Below are 9518 nucleotides of genomic sequence, written 5' to 3' on the forward strand. Positions count from 1 at the left end.
TTCGGAGAACAGCTGGGTAATGAACGCAAATCCAAGTCCGAAGCTAAAGAGAGACCACATAAATTGATGGAGGGACTGCGGTAGAATGTGCATTTCGAACCTGGAGCGCCGGGTCTGGTGGATGGGCGGGCTGCAGGAAGTGCGCCAGATGACCAGCCAAGGTGCTTGCTGTTAAGTAGCTAGGACGCCCTGCGGTTCTCTAACTTATCAAAACCCGGCTTCTGTTCGACCGACCTCCCCAAAACTTGGCGGTGCAAAAATATTAATGATTTCGACTATCTGAGAGAGCTACACGACTTCTCAAGCTGCTTACGGCCTTCGCCGAGCGAGCGAGCGGGTAAGCCGTGAGCGGGGGCTCCAAAGGACGCCGTAAAACTGCTGGACATTTTGGAGTATATAGCGCCGAGCACACACGCGAGAGGAGCTTCTATTGAAACGAGGTGGGGAACGCTAACCTTAGTGATTGAAGAGTGAACAGTTTCAGCGTCTGATTCCAACCAGAGAATTCGCATGTCTGGTGGATTCCCAATGCTAGTCGCCATGAATACAAGTACTTGCGTTCCTTGGTAATAACGTTGTTCAGCTCATGCCGTGACTGAACTAGCTACGGTCATCTGTCAGCATTCTTGGAATATTGCCGGTTATTTCCTTTAAAGGTGCTTCCTATATTCTGATGTATGCTCAGGTACCATGAGCATGCTTTATTAATATCCTCCCTTATGTCTTGTCAAGGGATTCCGGTAGACTGTACTGCATGGACGTGCATTTCCGTGTACACACCCTCCATGAGGCACGGAGGCACAGCTAACGTAGCGTAAAATATTACTTCCTTTTCACATTTCACTTGTATCCTATTTTCGCGGTGCCGTAGGCTCACACATCTCACCGTCACAATAGTAGCGAGCTATCACGCCGTTGCGGGCGTGCTGGTCTGGTCCCTCGTTCGTTGTTGGTTAGTATATGTCTCTTTCCCTCCGTCGACTTCACGTAACCGGTTGATAAACACTTTGCTTATCTCGTTTGCATAGTTCGTTCTTTGCGTTTGTACTTGTCTGCAGATCGGCAATAGTAGAGGTGCTGAACTGCAGATCTTGCACACAGGTGGTCTCCACGTGAACCCGAGAGAATGTTTTAAAAAGCGCCAGAGATGTAGCTGGCTAATGTGCGCTCATACACTTTTTCTAATACTAGTTATGTTTAGCAAAGGAATATTAAGGAAGTGAATAATTGGTTTGTTGGCTGGTAAAACTTCTTTATTCTAGGGTACTCTGAGTTCGATACGAGAAGAATCGGTGTTGTGTGCGCGTGCGCTAGGTGCTATCTGTAGCTTGCGCTAAATGCATAAAATGCTTAGAGGGTGCAGTTACAAGCAGCCGAGCTGCCCCTTGTCTCTCATGTCTGGAACTGAACGGAACACTATCAAGGGCTGTTGGGAGTCCGTTCGGAAAGCATGCAGTTGGTTTCTATAAGGTTACCTTAACTGTAAATTTATCTTATTTGGGAGCCTAGAGGTGGGTGCGTGCGCATTGCTACAAAATATGTCTTTATTATTTTCGCAGCACCTTTTACTTGAACAATATCCCATTCAGCCCCCTCCATCTTTCGTCTGCTCCGCTTCGGGCGTTTGATGAAGGCGTAAAGCATCATGACATCTACGATGTTCTGGCATGCTAGCACTTAGTAAGCACTGTGCTCTGGTGTTTTTTCATCCAACTGGATAAAAGGCCGTCAATTCTTTGGAGGTCGAAGTGTTCACAACTGCCCAGGTTTGGAACTTCGAAGCCCACAGTCCGAAGTACTGTTCTGTGTTTCCAAGCTGCATAAGTTCAGAGACCATGCCACTGTACCACGGAGCTGACAAAAACTAGAAGTGACAACAGCAAGCTGCGCTTCCATAACGTGTTATGAACAGAAATCATGATTTATACAAGCCATAGATGCTTCAAACTGAGCCACGCAGTGCTCACATTTTAGCCAATCGCACTCAGGCGGCCTTGTGATGTCATCAAACCAGGATAATTGTGAGTCCTCTGCGACACACACCACCCTAATGTACAAATAAGAAAAAAGAAAAATAGCAGCAAAAGCCCCGTCAACTTCCAGTGGATTTACGCCAATGCCCTGCTAGTATAAGTCGCCACCTCCTAGTTGTGCCTGCACCTGTCTATCCCTAGTAGCGAACCAGGAAGCCAAAGGTACCATGGCACGTGACTCAAAGAAACAAGCGTGGACCAGCCAGAACGAAACGCCGCGCTCCCCCTTGGTGTATCCAAACTACTATGTTCTCAGATGGGGATTCCCTATAGCCTATGATTGTCTTCCATATTTGTGAATCATCGTCGTGCCTTATTTTTTGTTAAGTAAATGTGGAGGTTGGGGTGTCACAGGTCACAGGCAGTCCCCTAGAATCTAAGATGGCACATCTCTTGCTTCGTGGGGCGCTGCTGGATACGAAAAGCCCAACAAGCATGTTGACCCCATCTTTCTTGCACAGCCTGATCTCTGTTTCGCTTGTTCGAGAATCCCTTTTCGGTTTCATCAGCGTGGACTGTACTCTAGCTGCCCCTTTGTGGCGCAGGCGGACGTTCTGTTATCAACCGTTAGCGAAGGAAGGAGAGTAGGCGAGATGGGAACCCTTGCACCTTACACGGTCCCAACAAGTGTCAGCGAGGAAACCCCTATTCAGCGGGCTCGAAAGGCACTGTTGGCGAAGAGCTAAGCCATCCCTGCTCCCAGTGTTTCAACTCGATCCGCGGACAGGTTCAACACCACTACCATCTGATGTAACATAGCGACGATGATGACTGTGAGGCTTTCCTGAAGCTCTGTATTCTTCAACCTTCTTAAGAACTCCAGCACATTCCAACCAAATGAGGGTACACTTGTGGAACCAGCAGCTAGCTTGCTACCTATAAATCAGGGCAGCTAAGTACTTGGGTAGCAAAAGCACAGAAAAACACAGCCACTAAATTAGTTCGCTATACGACCAAACAGAATGGCAGGCTGTCGACAGTTAGCTTGCGGGTGAGATGCCTTGTTTCAGGCAACAACCGTCTTGTTCTTCTGCACCAGAGGGGCCGGAGGCACCCGCTTCAGTGTGTCTGGCACTCAAGTACCCCTGAACCATATTGCTGCCCACTTGGGCAGTGCCCTCGCCGTTGGTGCTTATTCCACTGCCGGAGATGGCATTGTTGCAACTGCTGATTGCGTCACAACCGTAGTTTTTGCTGCTTCGTTGGCGCCTACTTTCATCCAACGCCAAGCTGCTTGCCACCCCATGAAAGGTGTCAGGGGATGCTAAAGTATTAATGGTGCTCTCATGGTCATTGCTGATCCTGCAGTCGCCGCCACTCTTATTGCTAGGCAAGGTGTCTGCGGGTGATGGAGGCGACCCCCCGGCCGCATCCTGGGGTCCGACGGGCCCCTGTACACCTGACCCTTCATGGCTTCCCGTATTAAGTGGCTGCTGCTCATTGTGCTGATGCGGCAGCAGCCGCTCCTGCCTCACTTCCGCTGCAAGTCCGGGTTCTCCCTCAACAGCGGCCCTGAAGGCCTCATCTGAGAGCCCGATATCTTGTCTCAGAGCCTGGAAAGCACATACCATACCCCTGGATCGAACCAACATGCACATACCAACTTCGAGAAGACACCGAAGCGCTGGTTGATGGGTCGACCACCTCTTAAAACTGTTTAATTTATGCTTCCCCCCCAAATAAATTGAAGCGCCAAGGCCCAAACTGAAAATCTCACCTGGACAAACGCGCGGACAACGAGCAGCAAAGCGATGGCCACAAGGTTCAAAAGTAGAAACAGAATACGGGTTTCCTCCAATAAGGATTCCAGGATCTGCAACGCACACCCTAAAAACTTGCCCCGCTGCTGACATGATACGAAGATATTTGTTAGTCTTCACGTTTGTCCCAGAAGCAATCCACACTTTACCTAGGCAGTTTGAATCTGAGGATTTACCTCGGTAGGCCCCACTCTATTAATAAAATCAAGGAGGTAAACCGCCACAAGGCCCGCATATACTGGGGCCGCTGGAGCATGTTCGTCGGCTTCTAGACTTCTGCACCAGCAATCCCCATACGCTGAACCATAACCAGTAATTGCTTATCCCTGAGTGTCCGACTCAAAAGTACTGTTTACTGGTGCGACTAAGCCTAAGACATGGATGGCTTGCCTTCTAAAATGGCTGCTGGCCAGATATAGATCCTGCAAGAGAAAAGCCAGCCGCTCAAGCCACAATTTTATACTAACTGTCGGCTTTCCACATAAAGACAGCATTACACAGCCACAAAAATTGCTGGAAGTCTTGTCTCAGCGCACAAGGTTCGAATATATAGAACTGGGTTTCTGGATTATTGTTTGCTTTGAAAAGTTGAGGATCTACCTGTGGCACTCCTAAGCCAAAGAGATGCATCGTGCCCATATTATACCGCGCCTAAATCGCAAAACAATCGGCAAATGATGCTGCTGTTCCTGCCTGTATCTTTCCTTGTGCTGTTCGGTGTCCCTTTCTGGTGCTCCTGTAGTGTTTATTCGTGGGAAATTCCAACCCGAAGTTCAGAGCCAACAAAAATGCACACAAATTTAATATCATAAATCCACAAGAAGCTTACTTTGGCTGCCAGGGATGGGCTCCAGGTAGAGGAGTTCGCTACCTTGCGATAAAATGCTGAGAGAACAACAAAACGGACACCGCGAACCCTGCCGCCGATGTGAAAATTCTTATGGGATCTCTTATTACGTATCATGAGCAAGAATTCAAGCAAACCGAGTAGAGTTCTAGCCTAGAATCATGTTTACCTGCTGCTTCAGAGAAATCGCGTTCTCCCTCGTCGAGCCATGACTTCTGCTGGGAAAGCCAACCCTCAAAAGAAGCACCTAAAGACACAAAAGCCCACCATTAAAAACAGCTCTGTAGCAAAGATATGGAGGCCTAAAGCTTAACCCCCAGAAATGGCGCAAGCCACCCGTCGAGCCCTGCGTATTAAGACCTTGAATCTTATCGATACCTTTCTCATCGAAGAATGCACTGGGGTACCTCATAGTGCTACTGCGGCGACGGACTCCATATCCGTAAAATGCAAAGTCCCCTGCATATCCAAAATCCCAAACGCCAAACATGAACAGCACGTCCGGTGCTGCTGCTTGCATGTATCACTGAACGATCAGTCGGTAGCGTTGGGGGCACAAGGGGCGGTAGCACCAGCACGATACGACGCAGCAGCTGCATTACCAAGTCTAAGTTGAGCAGAAATGGACCCCTGGGCCGCTGCCATCTCGTAAAACCTCTGTGCGTGTAAGCGCTTCCGCCGGAGGGTCCCTGCAGCAGCAAAAGGAACTGCACTTGTGCAACACGTTGCAGCCATTCGGGCTGCATAGGTAGAAAATACTGTTGATAATATTTACTCATAAATAGCAGATGTTGGCACAATCGTCAAGAGTTTAACCCTAAGCAGCAAAAATTCCCTGACCGTCAAAAAAGATATCCGTCAGGCCTGCATCCAACAAGAACGCCAAGTTGCTCTGGGATGCCTACAAAAGATAGCCCATAACCATAGATAACAGCTTTTCGTTTCGCCAAGTCAAAAGAGCACAGAGGTCGCACCCTGATCTAGGTAACTAAACCCGACAGGCGCCATTACACTGGGGCACTTCGTAGCTCCAAGGACCAGTAGTATCAGTCAGTGGAGTCCACCACAGCCCTGCTTAGCCCTTCATCTAGCCCTGATATAGGGCTTGTAGTGTGTACCATCCAAATCGTTTGTGCCGGTTTGTCCTCGAATGCCTACCTCGTGGCCGGCCTCCGCGAGAAGGAGGAAGTTGAAAGCTGCTTCATCAAAAGCATTCTGCTCGTACGCCCCGTGAGCCTGCATACTCATCAAAGAACCTAAAGTTGTTGTTAACTTTGAGTTCAATTTTATACTTTTGACCATGAACTCGGAAGAGAACGCAAGCGGTGAGCCGTTCGCTACAGCAGTACGCCTGAAGGATGAAACTCGCCCCTAGCCTCGACTAGTAAGCCGCGGTCTGCACTGAGATATCCTAGATATTTCCTGTGTAAACTAAAAATTCCTAAATTCCAAAAATCCTGCCTTACCCGTTGGAGCATGTGTGCGAAGTAAGTAGATCTCTCTGTTGCAAGCTTCAAGAGACCGACAGCAAGCGGGCAGTCTCTCACAGCCCCTAGGCCAGAGAGATGCATTACACCAAGTGCGTACGCGGCCCCTGTGCTGCCCCCCCGCACTGCCTTGGTGTACCACTTCAGCGCCTCTACAAAGGATTTGGAGACACCTAAGTTACACATCACACACAACCAAGTGCAGAATCATCAAGAGATAAAACGACGACCCGGCCAGTGTTTGAGCAGTTAAAAGGCACTCTTTACGGAAGGCGAGACACCCTTTTTTTACGATACAGTGTGAGTTGTCCTTTGGGCTTTAAGTTTGTCGCCTGGTGGTTAGACCTGTGCCAGTGAGGTAAAGGGAGGCGACGTTAAGCTGCCCGTCTGGGGAGTTAAGGGTGGCGCTCTTGTTGAACATCTCGAAGGCTAGAGAAGGAGAAGAATCTATCAGGGGAGTACCAAAAAAGTACACCAAACCTAATCCGTTGTATGCTGCACGCACACAAACCACAAGCCGTTAGCCAACAACCCGTGGGTTGCAATTTACCAGCCTGCGACGTCCAACATCTATAATCGATACCCAGATGCCCAAATCCTTACCAATCGGATCCTGATTCTCCTTTGCGCCTCTGAAAAACCACTCTGCTGCCTCATCAAGATCTGCCTCAACTCCCAAACCCAGTGCATAGATGTAACCCAGCAAACCCTTGGAGTCTCCCCTATGGCAAGGCACACACAAACAGCGAAAACGGCTATTGCTGATTCCTGGCTTTCGACCCTCCTCAATAACACGCTTGCTCCACTTCCTAGATCATATATCCCTACTTGGAGCTGCGGCTGGCTGCCAGAAGGTGATAGCGGGCCTTCGCGTAATCCTGGGGGAATCCGTCAACCCCGAAAAGGTATTTCCTCCCCAGCAACGCATGAACCTGCGAATTCCCCATATGTTCAATCGCCGGCAAAGTTACAAGTCCGTAATCAGTTTTTCGCAGTGCTTTGTGGCACTTCAATAGTTTGCTATCGTGCATCTTCTATAAATCGGCTGCGTCTGCATTTCAGGTATGCGCCTTGCGTGATTTGAGTCAGGGCATAGGCCATTTAAATGTACAGCCAGGTTGCCTTCATTTGCTTCATGGACCAGCATTGTGAGCTGCTCAGGATCAGTGCTCAGACGGTACACCTCCGAGGCCTCGGTCGGGTTCAGCCCACCACCGCCCACCCGCAAAACCTCGATGGCCTGGGGAATTCCAGAGGCGTACACCTACGACAAAAGCCACAAAATTAATGAGATAACACAGACCATCTTGAATAATGCACAGCTGGCGAAACAGTAAGCACCAAGACTAGATGGGAAGAAACGTAGGCTGTTTAATCGAGGCAAACATCCACAGACTCGACCATTACATGTAACTGACTGAAGGGCGATGAGATGCGGGAATTTACGTTGTGCATTTAGTTTGCCTTTTACAAAATGAGTTTGTGAATTACCCCTGCGGTAGCTTTCGCGACAGGAAGATAATGGTTGGCAGCAGCAGCGCAGGCTTGTTGCTGCTGTCCCACTGAGCCTTCAAGAGCAGCAAACTGGTGCCGCCACGCCACAGCGGCGGCGGCAGCAGGATGTGTGGCAACAGCAGCAGCATGAAGGTACATAAGAGGCAAAGGGGGATTCTCAGAAAAGTCAGGAGCAGAGAGCAGCAACTCAATCGCTCCTGTGACCGACCCTGGAAGAACCACGGAGCTTCCTGTACGCTTCTCGCTCTCAACGTTGCGTAGGGAGGCCCCAGAATCTGCTCCAGACCAAGGCCCTCCTCCTGAAATCCACGCCACAGACTCTTGAAGCCGCTCCCAGATCCTGCGCCCTGAACTCCCAGAATCGTCCCTACGGTGCAACCCTCCTATGAAGACCTTCAGGGGCGTAAGCGGCCCCCAAGGGGCAGCTACCGGGCGGCTTCCGGAGAAGAAAGAAAGAGAAAAGTTGGAGTTGACTTGTACACGCAAGGGCTGATCGAGTTCTGCATGCACAATTCACAAAGCCCAAGCTGCGTAAAAGCACAGAGCAGGGCATCGGCCCTTGAACGCCGCAGTGCGATACGGTCTAGCGCCTTAATTATAGGGCAACACTTAGGGATCAGGATAGCATGCTAAGCGGCTGATATTGGTGAGTAGCTTGGATGGGATGCCCAGTTTCAGGGTTTGTGTTTGGGCAAAAGATTTGCCTTGGAGTGGGGGTTCAGGAGGTAGGAGGTAGAGGTTCTGATGAAGGACTCCAAGGAAGAACTGAGCCTCCGCGGATCCCCCGCGGGCAGCCAACCATAGCAGTTGCAGGGTGGAGAGAAGACACCGAAAGGGGAGGGGAGGACGCCCCAGGAAGTAAAATATAGAGAGGTCGTATTGGCACCTAAATCCAAAACGACAAACCACGAATTGCCACAAGACAAGGGGAATAAACCCGCGGCCGCTATCAAATATATGCATGAGAAACACGGGATCCACCTAGGTCGATAATATCTATGCTACAAATCGCCGATTCTGAAATTGAAGCCCCAAACCGTACGTTGTCACAAACAATGGCTGCCTGAGATGCTTTTGAGGGTTCAACACGCCCTGAGAGCTGGACTGCGCATGCCCATGAGGTATACAGATATGGCTGCTATCCTTATGTTTGTGTCATCAGTAGTGAGCTGAGGAAATCCGCCCTTTCATATCCAGTATTGTGGTTCTTAGTGGAAGGCTTGTGGTCTGTGGTTCAGTGTTTGTACCTGGGGTCAGTATCAGCGCAATCCGCCAGTCTATAAAAGAGAGATGTTGACATATTTGGGATCTGAGACAAGGGCTCCCTAAACCCTAATGGAACAGCAACTGCAGCATATCGGTCCAGAACAGGTGGCACCTTCCCTCCCCTGTTGCTGCTAGGCGCTTCTGCCGCCGCTGCTACAAAAGAGGAGCCTAAGGGGGACCCCTTAAGGCCGTCCTCCACAGCAGCGAAGGCCGCTGCAACAGGAGGATGTTCAAGCGGACCAGGATTCCAAGGGATATGCGCGGTGCAAGGTGTAATCAATGTGAAAATTGCAGAGAGCCACCATAGCACGCGGGGAAGGGAAGGGCTCCATAGGGCCCCACGCGGGGTCCCGCACATTGGTGGGGGAGCCGATACACGCGGGAATAGTACGTCCATTAGGGCTGTTGCCGACAGCGCCGGGGCACAAGAAGGCGGAGAGGGGTCCCCGGTGAATGCAGTCTAGGGTTTATGGCGGAGGAACAGCTCCTGCTTGCACGAGCATTCTGGAGTGGAGGGGAAAATGGGGGAACTGGTAATGTTGCATACCGCGTGCGGTCTCCAACTGCACTGACGAGCGCCAGGGTCCCTCTTTGCCCAACGTGACCCAAA

At 50.3% G+C, this 9518-nt stretch overlaps 1 protein-coding gene across 1 annotated transcript; it reads right to left on the bottom strand.

Annotated features, from left to right (window-relative positions):
* Positions 1–3013: 3013 nt before the first annotated feature.
* LOC34618797 (protein sel-1 homolog 1) lies at positions 3014–9305 on the bottom strand. Its single transcript, XM_026335158.1, has 19 exons — positions 8890–9305; positions 8347–8528; positions 7619–8142; positions 7239–7391; positions 6956–7059; positions 6731–6849; positions 6473–6622; positions 6107–6300; positions 5799–5876; positions 5481–5541; positions 5243–5329; positions 5019–5099; positions 4810–4887; positions 4623–4678; positions 4394–4444; positions 4184–4215; positions 3985–4069; positions 3751–3846; positions 3014–3586 (listed from the first exon to the last, which is right to left on the bottom strand). The coding sequence occupies exons 1-19, from the start codon at positions 9303–9305 to the stop codon at positions 3014–3016; spliced, it is 3120 nt and encodes a 1039-aa protein (XP_026190943.1).
* Positions 9306–9518: the final 213 nt, after the last annotated feature.

The sequence above is a fragment of the Cyclospora cayetanensis genome, unplaced genomic scaffold (genome assembly GCF_002999335.1).
Source record: "Cyclospora cayetanensis isolate NF1_C8 unplaced genomic scaffold, CcayRef3 CcayRef3_contig_111, whole genome shotgun sequence".
Lineage (NCBI taxonomy): Eukaryota > Apicomplexa > Conoidasida > Eucoccidiorida > Eimeriidae > Cyclospora > Cyclospora cayetanensis.